Source organism: Protopterus annectens, chromosome 3.part1 (assembly GCF_019279795.1).
Source record: "Protopterus annectens isolate FY-2018-M chromosome 3.part1, PAN1.0, whole genome shotgun sequence".
NCBI lineage: Eukaryota > Metazoa > Chordata > Ceratodontiformes > Protopteridae > Protopterus > Protopterus annectens.
Window position 1 is genome coordinate 43,558,237 of NC_056732.1, and position 15,602 is coordinate 43,573,838.

At 48.1% G+C, this 15,602-nt stretch overlaps 1 protein-coding gene across 2 annotated transcripts in view; it reads left to right on the forward strand.

Moving 5' to 3' along the window:
• Positions 1–15,602, forward strand: part of ANKRD12 (ankyrin repeat domain 12) — a 1,254,496-nt gene that overhangs the window by 1,139,082 nt on the left and 99,812 nt on the right. For both annotated transcript variants that reach the window (XM_044066536.1, XM_044066537.1), the window contains one exon: positions 10,331–10,474. In XM_044066536.1, coding sequence (XP_043922471.1) covers positions 10,331–10,474 — 144 coding nt within the window. The remainder of the gene's footprint in view (positions 1–10,330; positions 10,475–15,602) is intronic.

A 15,602-nucleotide genomic window follows, 5' to 3' on the forward strand; every position in this document is an offset into this window, starting at 1 on the left:
GCATGTTGTCAGCTCCTGCTTCTTTATGATTTGCCAGCCTCCCTTACCTCTGCTTTGGGATTCTACCCAATAGTAAGGACTGCAGCAATGGAAAACGAAGAACATAGTACAGTTTTGTACCTACCATAAATGTAGATGTTCGAGGATTCCATTGCTGCAGTCCAATTTACCCTCCCTCCTTCCCCTCTGTGTTTAGGGGTGGTAGTGTAGGTGAGTTTACCTGCTTATATTTTTGTATATATTGTTCATGTTTTGGTGCAGGTATTTTGGGCCTTGTCTTTTTAGGGTCTTCTGACATCTGGGGCAAGAAAAGACTGAGGATATGGCGCCGGTCATGCGCATTAGTACCCTGACGTACTGACGTCAGTCTAATGCGCCCTGACCGACGTCAGCCTTATACTCTGGTATTCGGGCCGACTGGATGCGGACTATACCCAATAGTAAGGACTGCAGCAATGGAATCCTCGAACATCTACATTTATGGTAGGTACAAAACTGTACTTTTTGGTACCCAACACTGAAAAACCTTTGTCTGGAATCCCCTTGGGTTTTACCACAGACTCCGAACCTTCTGTCCCAACACCAGGGTCAGGTTCTACACTCCCATGTCAAAACTCTCAGCCTGGCGGCCTGGTTAATCCAGGGTCTTTGATTCATTCTCTCCTACCCAAGCAGGTTATGGATGTCATTTTAGAAGCCAGACGCCCTAGCACTAGAAAATCCAATGCAGGAAAATGGAAAAGATTTTGATCTGAAGTAGGAATGTTCATTTGTCTGCAACCTGTGGGTTACGGATCCGATATCGGATCCGAGCCGGCAACTTGTTTCAAGCTAATGGATCCGAGCTCCTAGCCCCTCCCTTCACCCATAATCCCTGCCAACCCTCCATGACCTCAGATCTAGTTTGCCGCGCTTGTGATGGCAGGATCCTTTTTGAGCTCCAGATAAGTGATAAGTAAAACTTAACTTTTTCTTCAGACTCCTCCCTGCACTCCCTCTCTGCTGGGCCAGGCTTCCATCACCCGGCCAAAGGGACAGCCTGCTTCGATGTCACAGATTGTTCCATTGGAACAAGATGTCGCTGGCGAGCCTCCTCGGACAGTCCCAGGAAGCTCCCAAGCATAAGTGCAAAGGAGGCACGTGGACTCCCTGAGTCCTTAACCGAAGACACGGACTTGGAGGAAGGGAAGGCTCCCCAAGATCACCCCCTGAGGATGTCTCCTTTGGAGACATCATGGAGATGCTAAGAATCAGAGGTGGGTGGTATGACCCAAGTCTTCATCTGACGAGTCCGTGTTTCTGGTGGCATTCGAGGCAGGCCCGTCTACCTCCTGGGTGTCCCCTCCAGCCGATCTCCTGGTGGACCTTATTACTACCAGGGCATGGAAGGATCCGGACACCGTGGAGCCAATACCCAAACGGTCGGATAGGATTCTTAGCCCCCCCGTCTGACCGGTCTCATTGGAGTAAGGGCCCCCCTGTAGATGCCATGTTGACGGCAGCCACAAAGAGGAATTAGCTCAGGAGAGTCCCTCAGTCCATCCACCGAGCAAAGAGTCTCGTTTGATGGATCGCTTAGGGAAGCGAGTCTTCAGTTCAGCAACCTTCTCTGTAAGGTCTCCGAACTACATGGCACATGTCATCTGGATGCAGCGGGATCTTATTAAAGAATACGCTGCATCCCCCCCTGAGTCCATGTCGGAGGAGGATAAACATTTATACTCCACCCGAATGGCCACTCTAAGATCTATTTCTAACACCTCTATGCGGCTATTGTCCCACGCCACAGAGGGAGCCGCTAGGGCCAGCGGAGCAGGCCTAGTTATGAGACGTCAGGCCTGGCTCCGTCATTGCGACTTTACGGAGCCTTTTAAAGCGTCCTTCGCGAACGCCCCCTTCGACGGTTCTGCCCTTTTTGGCAAAACAGTTCGCACAATGCTTGTCCAGAGCGAGAAGGACGGGAAGACGTTGTCTGCCGTCGGAGTCCGCTTCTCTGCTCCCCAGCGGTCCTTTTCAAGGAAACAAAAGGGTCAGAAGAAGATGTGGTTCCAAAAATCACAACAATCCCAACCAGCTCCGGACAACCAGTCCTACCGTGGCAGAGGTGGACAGGGAGGACGTCGCCCTAGGGGCAGAGGGGCGCAGAGAAATTTTGGGTCCAGAGAACCTTTCTTTGAATGGCCCATGCAGCAACCCTGAGGGGTTGCCCGACTGCTCCACTCTGGAGGCAGTCGGGGGGCGTTTTTCGAAGCATCTAGCGGCATGGGAGTCCATCACAACAGACCGCTGGGTGCTTCGCATCATATCTAGAGGGTACAAGATACCAATTCTCCATGTCCCCAATCCAAGAACCTCCCGATGTACCACCCGATCACAGGAGGCGCGGCAGAAATACAGCAGCTGCTAAGAAAAGAGCCATCCAGCCCGTCCCCAAGACCAGCTCGGATTAGGGTTCTACTCCAGGTTCTTTTGGTGCCAAAAGATGGGGATCTGAGACCCATCCTAGACCTTTCCCGCTTGAACCTGTCAGTAACCAAGGAAAAATTCGAATGGTCACTCTTCAATCTATCCTCCCCTTCTGAGGGAGAACGATTGGATGTGCTCTATAGACCTCAAGGATGCGTATTACCACATCTTAATGGACAAACGATCCAGGAGGTTCCTTCGCTTCCGGCTGGGAGCCAGTCACTACCAGTTCAGGGTCCTTCCTTTGGCCTCACCACAGCCCCGGTGTTCACCAAAGTGTTAGCAGTGATTGCGGCCCACCTGAGACTCCAGGGAATTCAGGTCTTCCCGTACCTGGACGACTGGCTCCTGACCGCACCAACAATGCATCTACTTTGCAAAGCCAGAGACTTCTTTCTCCATCTAGCCCCACAACTAGGCATTACTATCAATGTCGGCAAATCCCTACTGGCTCCAACACAGATCATAGAATTTATAGGTGCCAGGATAAACACCAGAGATTTGCGAGCCTTCCTAACTATGGAGAGAATCAGAAATCTTCAACTCCATGTGCGGGCTATCCTTCTTTCAGAGGCTTCACCAGCAGAATTGATCCTGAGGGCACTAGGCTCTATGGCAGCAGCGATTACACTCCTTCCATCGCCCGCTTGAACATGCGAGTCCTACAATGGACTCTGTTAGTGCAATGGTCCTTCCTATCACTCCTCTCCACCATCCCATTGCTAACAGCAAGGCTTGCAGAAGGCGTTACTATGGTGGCTCCAAGCATCAAACTTCCAAGCGGGCCGACCCTTCTGCACCTCTCCCCATCGCCACGGTGACCACGGACGCTTCCGCCTCGGGTGGGGGGGGCATTACTCAGGCAGGACAGTCCAAGGCACGTGGAACGATACAGAGACCTCCCTGCATATCAACGTTCTGGAGATGAGAGCGGTGCTGTTAGCGTTGCAAGCACTTCAGAGCTTCCTTCCCGCAGGAACGATTGCAATTCACTCAGACAACATGTCAGTGGTCTGGTATATCAACAAACAGGGGGGAACCAGATCTTATCCTCTTTGCCGCGAAGCCATGAGAGTGTGGGAATGGGCGATCTCCACCAACCGCTTTCTGATTGCAACGCATTCGGGGAGGACCAACATCCTAGCGGACAAGCTCAGCCGCACCCTTCTTACCCCCTACGAGTGGTCTCTCAATCCTCTAGTAGCTTCTACAACCAGGACAACTACTGATACGGACAGACAACACCACAGTTATGTGGTACATAAACAAGCAAGGGGGATCTCATTCCTACCCCCTTTGCAGACTAGCCATGGATCTTTGGAACACAGCTCTAGCTTGTAATCTGGACCTTCAAGCTCAGTTTCTACCAGGGAAGCAAAACTTCCTGGCAGACAGTCTGAGCAGAAACCTTTCAGACCCACACGAATGGATGCTGGACACCGAAATATTCAAGATGATTACAGCAGTCTGGGGATGTCCTCACATAGACCTCTTTGCATCCCACCTCAATCATCAACTACAGATTTTTTGCACCAGGACTTTCCACGAACAAGCTTGGAAAGTGGATGCACTATCATTCAGTTGGAGAAACCTCTCTGGATATGCCTTTCCGCCTCTTCCTCTTCTTCCACGGGTATTATTAAAAATCAAACAGGACAAGCCCAAGATGATAATCTTGCTGGCCCCAAATTGGCCTCGACAGTTTTGGTACCCAACACTGAAAAACCTTTGTCTGGAATCCCCTTGGGTTTTACCACAGACTCCGAACCTTCTGTCCCAACACCAGGGTCAGGTTCTACACTCCCATGTCAAAACTCTCAGCCTGGCGGCCTGGTTAATCCAGGGTCTTTGATTCATTCTCTCCTACCCAAGCAGGTTATGGATGTCATTTTAGAAGCCAGACGCCCTAGCACTAGAAAATCCAATGCAGGAAAATGGAAAAGATTTTGATCTGAAGTAGGAATGTTCATTTGTCTGCAACCTGTGGGTTACGGATCCGATATCGGATCCGAGCCGGCAACTTGTTTCAAGCTAATGGATCCGAGCTCCTAGCCCCTCCCTTCACCCATAATCCCCTGCCAACCCCTCCATGACCTCAGATCTAGTTTGCCGCGCTTGTGATGGCAGGATCCTTTTTGAGCTCCAGATAAGTGATAAGTAAAACTTAACTTTTTCTTCAGACTCCTCCCTGCACTCCCTCTCTGCTGGGCCAGGCTTCCATCACCCGGCCAAAGGGACAGCCTGCTTCGATGTCACAGATTGTTCCATTGGAACAAGATGTCGCTGGCGAGGCCTCCTCGGACAGTCCCCCCGAGGAAGCTCCCCGCAAGCATAAGTGCAAAAGGAGGCACGTGGACTCCCCTGAGTCCTTAACCGAAGACACGGACTTGGAGGAAGGGGAAGGCTCCCCAAGATCACCCCCTGAGGATGTCTCCTTTGGAGACATCATGGAGATGCTAAGAATCAGAGGTGGGTGGTATGACCCAAGTCTTCATCTGACGAGTCCGTGTTTCTGGTGGCATTCGAGGCAGGCCCGTCTACCTCCTGGGTGTCCCCTCCAGCCGATCTCCTGGTGGACCTTATTACTACCAGGGCATGGAAGGATCCGGACACCGTGGAGCCAATACCCAAACGGTCGGATAGGATTCTTAGCCCCCCCGTCTGACCGGTCTCATTGGAGTAAGGGCCCCCCTGTAGATGCCATGTTGACGGCGGCAGCCACAAAGAGGGAATTAGCTCAGGAGAGTCCCTCAGTCCATCCACCGAGCAAAGAGTCTCGTTTGATGGATCGCTTAGGGAAGCGAGTCTTTAGTTCAGCAACCTTCTCTGTAAGGTCTCTGAACTACATGGCACATGTCATCTGGATGCAGCGGGATCTTATTAAAGAATACGCTGCATCCCCCCCTGAGTCCATGTCGGAGGAGGATAAACATTTATACTCCACCCGAATGGCCACTCTAAGATCTATTTCTAACACCTCTATGCGGCTATTGTCCCACGCCACAGAGGGAGCCGCTAGGGCCAGCGGAGCAGGCCTAGTTATGAGACGTCAGGCCTGGCTCCGTCATTGCGACTTTACGGAGCCTTTTAAAGCGTCCTTCGCGAACGCCCCCTTCGACGGTTCTGCCCTTTTTGGCAAAACAGTTCGCGAAATGCTTGTCCAGAGCGAGAAGGACGGGAAGACGTTGTCTGCCGTCGGAGTCCGCTTCTCTGCTCCCCAGCGGTCCTTTTCAAGGAAACAAAAGGGTCAGAAGAAGATGTGGTTCCAAAAATCACAACAATCCCAACCAGCTCCGGACAACCAGTCCTACCGTGGCAGAGGTGGACAGGGAGGACGTCGCCCTAGGGGCAGAGGGGCGCAGAGAAATTTTGGGTCCAGAGAACCTTTCTCTGAATGGCCCATGCAGCAACCCTGAGGGGTTGCCCGACTGCTCCACTCTGGGGGCAGTCGGGCGTCCAAGCATCTAGCGGCATGGGAGTCCATCACAACAGACCGCTGGGTGCTTCGCATCATATCTAGAGGGTACAAGATACCAATTCTCCATGTCCCCCAATCCAAGAACCTCCCCGATGTACCACCCGATCACAGGGAGGCCGCAGCCGCAGAAATACAGCAGCTGCTAAGAAAAAGAGCCATCCAGCCCGTCCCCCAAGACCAGCTCGGATTAGGGTTCTACTCCAGGTTCTTTTTGGTGCCAAAAAAGATGGGGGATCTGAGACCCATCCTAGACCTTTCCCGCTTGAACCTGTCAGTAACCAAGGAAAAATTCCGAATGGTCACTCTTCAATCTATCCTCCCCCTTCTGAGGGAGAACGATTGGATGTGCTCTATAGACCTCAAGGATGCGTATTACCACATCTTAATGGACAAACGATCCAGGAGGTTCCTTCGCTTCCGGCTGGGAGCCAGTCACTACCAGTTCAGGGTCCTTCCCTTTGGCCTCACCACAGCCCCCCGGGTGTTCACCAAAGTGTTAGCAGTGATTGCGGCCCACCTGAGACTCCAGGGAATTCAGGTCTTCCCGTACCTGGACGACTGGCTCCTGACCGCACCAACAATGCATCTACTTTGCAAAGCCAGAGACTTCTTTCTCCATCTAGCCCCACAACTAGGCATTACTATCAATGTCGGCAAATCCCTACTGGCTCCAACACAGATCATAGAATTTATAGGTGCCAGGATAAACACCAGAGATTTGCGAGCCTTCCTAACTATGGAGAGAATCAGAAATCTTCAACTCCATGTGCGGGCTATCCTTCTTTCAGAGGCTTCACCAGCAGAATTGATCCTGAGGGCACTAGGCTCTATGGCAGCAGCGATTACACTCCTTCCATGCGCCCGCTTGAACATGCGAGTCCTACAATGGACTCTGTTAGTGCAATGGTCCTTCCTATCACTCCCTCTCCACCATCCCATTGCTAACAGCAAGGCTTGCAGAAGGGCGTTACTATGGTGGCTCCAAGCATCAAACTTCCAAACGGGCCGACCCTTCTGCACCTCTCCCCCCATCGCCACGGTGACTACGGACGCTTCCCGCCTCAGGTGGGGGGGGGGGCATTACTCAGGCAGGACAGTCCAAGGCACGTGGAACGATACAGAGACCTCCCTGCATATCAACGTTCTGGAGATGAGAGCGGTGCTGTTAGCGTTGCAAGCACTTCAGAGCTTCCTTCCCGCAGGAACGATTGCAATTCACTCAGACAACATGTCAGTGGTCTGGTATATCAACAAACAGGGGGGAACCAGATCTTATCCTCTTTGCCGCGAAGCCATGAGAGTGTGGGAATGGGCGATCTCCACCAACCGCTTTCTGATTGCAACGCACATTCCGGGGAGGACCAACATCCTAGCGGACAAGCTCAGCCGCACCCTTCTTACCCCCTACGAGTGGTCTCTCAATCCTCTAGTAGCTTCTACAACCAGGACAACTACTGATACGGACAGACAACACCACAGTTATGTGGTACATAAACAAGCAAGGGGGATCTCATTCCTACCCCCTTTGCAGACTAGCCATGGATCTTTGGAACACAGCTCTAGCTTGTAATCTGGACCTTCAAGCTCAGTTTCTACCAGGGAAGCAAAACTTCCTGGCAGACAGTCTGAGCAGAAACCTTTCGGACCCACACGAATGGATGCTGGACACCGAAATATTCAAGATGATTACAGCAGTCTGGGGATGTCCTCACATAGACCTCTTTGCATCCCACCTCAATCATCAACTACAGATTTTTTGCACCAGGACTTTCCACGAACAAGCTTGGAAAGTGGATGCACTATCATTCAGTTGGAGAAACCTCTCTGGATATGCCTTTCCGCCTCTTCCTCTTCTTCCACGGGTATTATTAAAAATCAAACAGGACAAGCCCAAGATGATAATCTTGCTGGCCCCAAATTGGCCTCGACAGTTTTGGTACCCAACACTGAAAAACTTTTGTCTGGAATCCCCTTGGGTTTTACCACAGACTCCAAACCTTCTGTCCCAACACCAGGGTCAGGTTCTACACTCCCATGTCAAAACTCTCAGCCTGGCGGCCTGGTTAATCCAGGGTCTTTGATTCATTCTCTCCTACCCAAGCAGGTTATGGATGTCATTTTAGAAGCCAGACGCCCTAGCACTAGAAAATCCTATGCAGGAAAATGGAAAAGATTTTGTTCCTGGATGCAGGCTCTGGATTCTGATCCTCTTCTTCCTAACATTCCTTTGATTTTACTTTACCTGACAGACCTCTTACATAAGGGTCTCTCTTTCTGTTCCATAAAGATACATGCCTCTGCTATTTCTGCTCATTATAATACAGACCCTCCAATCTTTTCCCACCAGCTCATGAGACAGTTTCTCAGAGGAGCTAAGAACTTAAGGCCCCCTAGATCTCCTCCCATTCCTGCTTGGGATCTCAGCTATGTTTTGGAAAAGCTCACCTTACCTCCTTTTGAGCCTGCTGCCACATCTGACATCAAGTTTTTATCTTGGAAGACAGCCATCCTGTTAGCTCTGACCTCTGCCAGGAGAGTTTCAGAGTTGCAAGCTCTTATGGTTGTGGAACCTTATATTATTTTTCATCAAGACAGGGTGTCTTTAAGGACTAATCCTACTTTCATGCCTAAGGTGGTTTCCAAAGTGGCTTTAAATCAAACTATTCACTTGCCAACTTTTTGGGAAAGGATCTTGCATTCCTTGGATGTACACAGACAACTACGTTTTTACCTGGACAGAACCAAGGACATCAGGAAATCAGAGCAATTGTTTGTTTCTTATGCTTCAAGTTCCCAAGGTTAAAGCCATTTCAAAACAGACCATTTCTAAATGGATTGCTCATGGAATCAGATTTTGCTATTCACACCATGGGAAGCAAATCCCAGGGAGTATAAGGACTCACTCTACCAGAGCTGCTGCCATTTCAGCTGCCTTCCTCAGGGGAGTTCCTACCAAAGACATTTTGGAAGCTGCAACTTGGAGTTCAGTGCACACTTTTTCCAAGCACTACAATCTACCTCTCTACTCTGTCTAGGGCAGGCTTTGCTTCTGCAGTCTTGCTGGGCCTTTTAGCCGCCCCCTCTACTTTATGACCACCTCCCTTTCATTCTGCTTTGGGATTCTACCCTACAGTCATGACTGCAACAGTGAAACATGATGAACATAGTACAGTTGTGTACACTTACCATAAATGTAGATGTTCGAGTGTCTTCACTGTTGCAGTCTGGGTTTCCCTCCCTCCTGTCCCCTCTTATTTTTTCTTTTGTGTGGTTCCTTTTTTCACCCTTCTTCTGAGGTGTGTTTGCAAAGGGTATGGGACCTTACTCATTTTGGAACTCCTGACATCTGGGGCAAGAAAAACTGGAGAACATGGCGTCGGCTGTCAGCTTTGTACTCCTGGCGCTCTGACATCAGGGAGCATGGCTGAACAGCCGACGCCAGACCCAGACTTTGGGATTCTGGCCGACCAAGGACTGCCTGCCGGCAAGGGAGAACCCTACAGTCATGACTGCAACAGTGAAGACACTCGAACATCTATATTTATGGTAAGTGTACACAACTGTACTATCCTCACTGTACTGCGATTTCACTATTATCAATTTGCTGAACTGCATTTCTGATATAGATGCAGTTCAGCAAATTCAGTTTTCAAGGATTTAATATAGACCCCTGTATAGCTACTTGTGTGTGTGTGTGTGTGTGTGTGTGTGTGTGTGTGTGTGTGTGTGTGTGTGTGTGTGTGTGTGTGTGTGTGTGTATTGTTGCATGTATTGAATTGTTGGTCAGAGATTCTTGCACAGTACTGTATAGCTGCTACTGAATCAAGAAGCACCTCTTCCTGTCTGTCCACCCACCACAAGCATCCTCTACTTCCTATACCAGTCTTCGTATTTCTCTCACTGTCTGCACTTCTAAGTTATACTTTTTTGCCTACCCTTTCCATGATTGAAACAGGCCTGTAGTTCGTAGCATTTATTTAAACTGTAGACCACAAAACACCCTTACAGCTCTATTCACCTAGTCATACATACTCCCTTTTTCTTTTATAATTCTGTTTTTTTGTGTTCTTTAGCTTCTTCTGGACTTTGTACTCTTTCCTTTCAGAAAAGGACTGACTGCTGTTAGCCTGAGTACAGTGTCAGCTTTTCTGCCTTGACTGTTTAAAAATAGCACTGTTCCTTTGTTTTTGCTGCCCCCCCCGGCGCATATTCACACACAAATGCACATTTGAATGTAAGGATACAAAGTGCTGAATATACCTGAAGTTGTTGGTAGCAAAATATGTGAGAATGCCTTCAATTATGGATTATCTTTTTGTTAAGAAATGGTGACTCTTAATGTTGCATCTCAAATACTAATTCATTTAAACATCTTTGTTATCTTAGGAAAAATTGATTGTATCTAATGAACAAGAAGTTCTTCGGGTGCATTATCGTGCGGCCAGGACACTAGCTAATCAAGCACTTCCATTTAGTGCCTGCACTGTGCTGCTCGATGCAGAAGTCTACAACATGCCTCAGGACTCGCAGGTATTTTCTTTTAAAGTTGTTTCATCCAGCAACGTAACTGTATCTCCATTGTATGGAATTAACATTGCATCAGCATATGCAGTGTAGAGTTTGTATGACTATGCATCAATTAATGTGATTGGTGCTCTTTCTTGTTGATAGTAAGTAAATTGTGTCATGATAAATTATCATTAAGTATTGTGTATGTATTGGATCATACGATTAAAGCATTTCATGGGCAAGCACCCTGCAGACTAATTACAGAACTTAGCTTTGGAAGTGGAAGTGAATGGAATGCTCCTTTGCACATATATATTTTTCTTCATTCTGCCCACTATCAGCTGTTAACTTGACAACATAAATCTCATAAAGTACTTTGAAACTGACAGTGGAATTCTTCAGTTTGGTGTAGGAAAGAGATGCACAACACTAACCACAGGAGCAGTCAGTAGGACAAAAGTGCTGTATGCAAGCTAAAATGGATGCAGTGTATATAACTAATTGTGTGAGAAACTGATAAATATTTTAATATCTGTAATTTGGGATTTGCATCTGTGTATGCACACAGTTATGCCATCCATACCTCTCAACCTCTTAAAGCAAGAAATCTGGACAAAGCCGCTAGTAATGGGGGTGACAAAGGCTCAAAAATAGGGACACATTTTAAATATTGCTCGTAAAAACCTAGAAAGTTGATAGACTAACAGGTTTTGCAGTAGCATACATTTTCTGAAGGATATGAGGTCTGAAACTCAAATGTCTGCCATTATTTTCTGATTTCAGTCCTGAATGACTTGCCAGTGATTTGCTAGAAAACCACAATTTTATGAGAAACAGTTCAAAAATATTGGGCAAAAATCTGGACATTCTGTGAAAATCTGGACAGTTGAGAGGTATAATCCATCCTAGCCAACAAGGTTGAATCTCTGTGTCAACACACTTGGAGGCGTCTCTGATTTTGCAGAGTACTTCAATATATTCTTTTTGAATGCCCCTTCTGATGGGCCCACGTAAAGGGCACACTGACTAGAAGTGAACAGGATGGCAAAACCCTGTCTTCCATCGGTGTCCACGTCTTCACCTTGAGAAGGATGTTATCTGGGAACCAAAAGGATGGCAAGAAGCTGTGATTTCAAAGTCTCAGGGTTTTGCTCATGTCACTTGTAAAGATAAAACCCCCAGGGGCAGAGGAGAGAACAATAACAATGGACATCACTCTTGTGGCAGAGGTGGTTCAAAAAGCAAGGGTTTCTAGGCCCCTTTGCTGGCATATCCTTCAGTGCTCTTGAAGGATCATCTGACTGCTGCACTTAATGGGGCTTGCCTGTGCTCCTGCAAGCCTGGTTAGACATCACTTAAGATTCTGGGGTGCAGGGAGTACCATCCAGAGGCTAGATCATCTCCTTTGTCAACCGCAAAAGTCACAACAAAAGCTTCCCAGTGTCTCACCTCCTCAGAAGAAGGCAGCAGCTCAGGAAATCACAAACCTGCTAGACAAACAAGTCATCCAGGATATGGATCCTGTCAGACCAGCAGGAGTCCAGAGTCTAAATCAGATTCTTTTTGGTTCCAAAACAAAAACTGCGACCTCAGGCCCATCTTCAATTTCAACCACCTTAATCAGTTTGTGAAACACACAAAATTCTTGGTGGTCATAGTTTAGTTCATTTTACCTCTTTTGAAAAAAGACATCTAGATGTGCTCAGTGGGCCTACTGGATGCCTGCTATTAAATAGAGGGGCAGACAGTCCAGAAGGTTCCTTTGCTTTTGGTTGGGAGACGGTCATTTTCAGTTTAGAGCACTGCCCTTTGGTCTCACCCAGACCCCTGGGTGTTCACCAGATGCTTGGCAATGGTGCAGCACATCTCAGACTGCAAGGGTTCCCAGTGTTCCAGTATCTAGACAACTAGCTGGTAACTGCTATCACAAAGGGGCTATTAATACAGGGGGGGTGCAGTGGTGCAGCAATTAGTATTGTCACCTCACAGCAAGAAGTTCTCTGGTTCAATTTTCGGCTAGGGTGCCTTCTGTGCAGAGTCTGAATGTCCTCCCTGTGTTCGCTTGGGTTTCCTCTGGGCGCTCCAGTTTCCTCCCGCATTCCAAAGACATGCATCCGGAGCGTTTTTCCCCAGGCCTCCACTGAAAATGGGCTCTGTCCATAGGTTTGTAGGTTAGTACTAGGATAACTGCCCTTGCGAGCCATTTTAAGCCTAGCCAATTATCCCTTGTTAGACTCAAACCCTGTATCTTGTGTTTGTAAGGCAAACACCTTAACCATTAGGCCACCCTCCCAACCCCAGTTGGACTTTCCTGGTAAACAGATGTTAAATGAGTGAATAAATTCTAGCCAGGGACTCATTGCTGCAGTCATGCCTTTATGTAATGGTCACAGTCAATATGGAAAAGTCCAAACTGATTGTTCAAACAATAGAATTCATAGGATACCACCTTACGGATAGCCAGACTTCTGGAATCCAGAATCGCTACTCTACATCAGCAAGCCTCCTTTAGTCTATCCCTCCCAAAACTTCTGGCAAGTTCCATCCTCCTCCTCCCCTCAAGCTCTGTGGTAACCTCCATAACTCCTCATTCTTTTTGCCAGATTCTATGTGAGGATGTTTCCAGTGGACCCTTTCAGTTCAGTGGTCTGTGCTGAATCAACCCATGCATGTACCAGTCAGTCTGACGAGAATCTGCAAGAAGCATGTACAGTGGTGGCAAAGTTACCCCCTAGTTTCTCTAAGCTGCCCCCCCCCCCACATCCTCAGTTGCTATGGTTACCACTGACATTTTCCTTCTGGGGAGGGAGTAAATTTCAAGGGGAAGACACTGCAAGGCACGTGGACTTCAACAGAAGCCAATCTTCACATCAACATGCTGGAAACTGGGTCAGTTCTTCTAGCATTGCAGACCTTCCAGGACTCCCTCCCCAAGAGTGAGATTGCAGTTCAGATAGACGGTATGTCATTGGTCTGGTACATCAACAAACCAGGGGGGGGGCCCATTCATATAATTTATGTCAGGAAGCCATGAGAGTTTGGCAGTGGCCGATGTCTTCTCAGCTGTTTCTGGTTGCAATGCATATTCTGGGGAAATTCAGTGCATTAACAGACAAGGTTAGCAGGTCTGTTGTGGTGACAGCAGCCATGAAAAAGAGCTTTCAGAGGAAAGCTCTTCTGTTAGTTCCCCAGTCAGTCAGTCTGGGGCTTTGGACAGATTCAGAATGCAGATTTATGCTTTGTCAATATTCACATTACGTGCACACTTGACAAGATTTCACAGGGACTTGGACAGTTCCTTTGTCCATTCTCCTGCCTCATGAATGGTCTCACAATCAGTCGGTGGCTGCCATGATCTCTGGCCATTGGGGCCAGCCTTACTGCAGCCTATTCACTACCCCATCCAGCACCAAATGCAGCAGCTAATTTGCACAGATTGTAAAAAGGGAATGTCACCAAGGGACACTTTGTCCACACCTGGTCCCCGGATCTCCTGTATGCTTATCCTCCTACTCCCCTCATAACCAGGTTCCTTTGGAAACTGATCTGGCCAAGGCAAAGGTGATTCTCTTTGCCCCTTTTTGGTCTTGACAGATATGGTTCCCTTTTTTAAGGCCTCATTTGGTGCACCATTCCTGGGTAGTGGAACCTTTTCCAGATTTGATATCTCACTCTGGCAAGACTCGACTGAGCAACAAAGCCCCGAAGGATTTGATGTCGTCTTTTTCATCCATTCCTCAACTGATGGGTCTCCGATTTGACTTCATCCACTTGTAAAGACTTGACAGCATAGCTCAAGCTCCTCCCCTTACCCGTAATTCTCCCATTCATCTAAAATTGCCTCATATCTCTTTGCCTCTTCAGCAAATGGATGTGGTCTACCATAGCTCGGCCATTAGTGGATAGCGCAGGTGTTTCTTCAGGTATTATATAAGCTTCCTAAGCTACTCTTTTTGTTCCTGCCTCCCCTATTTCTTTATTATAATTAGATAAAAAGGGTGCTGGTGGAAATTGGGCTATTGTTGGCCAAAGGAGAAGAGGGGTAAGGCATTCATGGAGGCAGGAGGAGAGGAGGGGAAGGTTAGGTGTGTGAAAGTGAGGGTAGGAACGTTGAAGTTTGGCAGTATGACTGGTAAAGGTAGAGAGCTAGCTGATGTGATACAGAGAAGGAAGCTTGATGTATTGTGCGTGCAAGAGACCAGATGGAAGGTGAGTGAGGCCAGGTGTATCGGAGGCGGGTTCAAATTGTTCTACCATCGTGTGGGTGGGAGGAGAAATGGGATAGGGGTTACCCTGAAGGAACAGTATGTCATGAGTGTTTTGGAGGTGAAAGAGTGTCGGATAGAGTGATGTTTATGAAGCTGTAAATTGATGGTGTGATGATGAATCTTAGAGCATATGCTCTGCAGGTTGAGTGAATTGGATGAAGTCGTGGTGAGTATACCCAAGGATGAGAGAGTGGTGATTGGAGCAGATTTCAGGGGGCATGTTGGTGAAGGGAACAGAGAAGATGAGGAGGTGATGGGTAGGTATGGTGTTAAGGAGGAGAAGAATGTAGAATATTTTGCGAAAAGGATGGACATGGCTGTGGTGAATATGTATTTTAAGAAGAGGGAGGAGCATAGAGTGACATACAGGAGTGGAGGAAGATGCACACAGATGGATTATATCCAATGCAGGAGGGCCAGTCTGAAGAGATGGAGACTGTAAAGTAGTGACGGTGAAAGCCTAGTTAGGCTGCATAGGATGGTGGTCTTTAGGATGACATTGGTGATCAAGAAGAGGAGGAGAGTGAGGGCAGCACCAAGGATCAAATGGTGGAAGTTGAAAAAGGGTGATTATGAGATGGAGTTCAGGGAAGAGTTAAGACAGGCACCAGGTGGCAGTGAAGAGTTACCAGATAGCTGGGCAACTACAGCAGAGCTTGTAAGGGAGATGGCTAGAAAGGTGTGTAGTGTGACATCTGGACAGAGGAAGGAGGACAAGGAGACCTGGTGGTGGAAGAAAGAAGTACAGGAGAGGATACAAAGGAAGAGTTGGGTGAAGAGGTGGGATTGTCAGAGAGATGAAGAAAGTAGACAGGAGTCCAAGGAGAAGAGGTGTATAGTGAAGAGAGGTGGTGAAGGATAAGGTGTATGGCGAGTTGCAT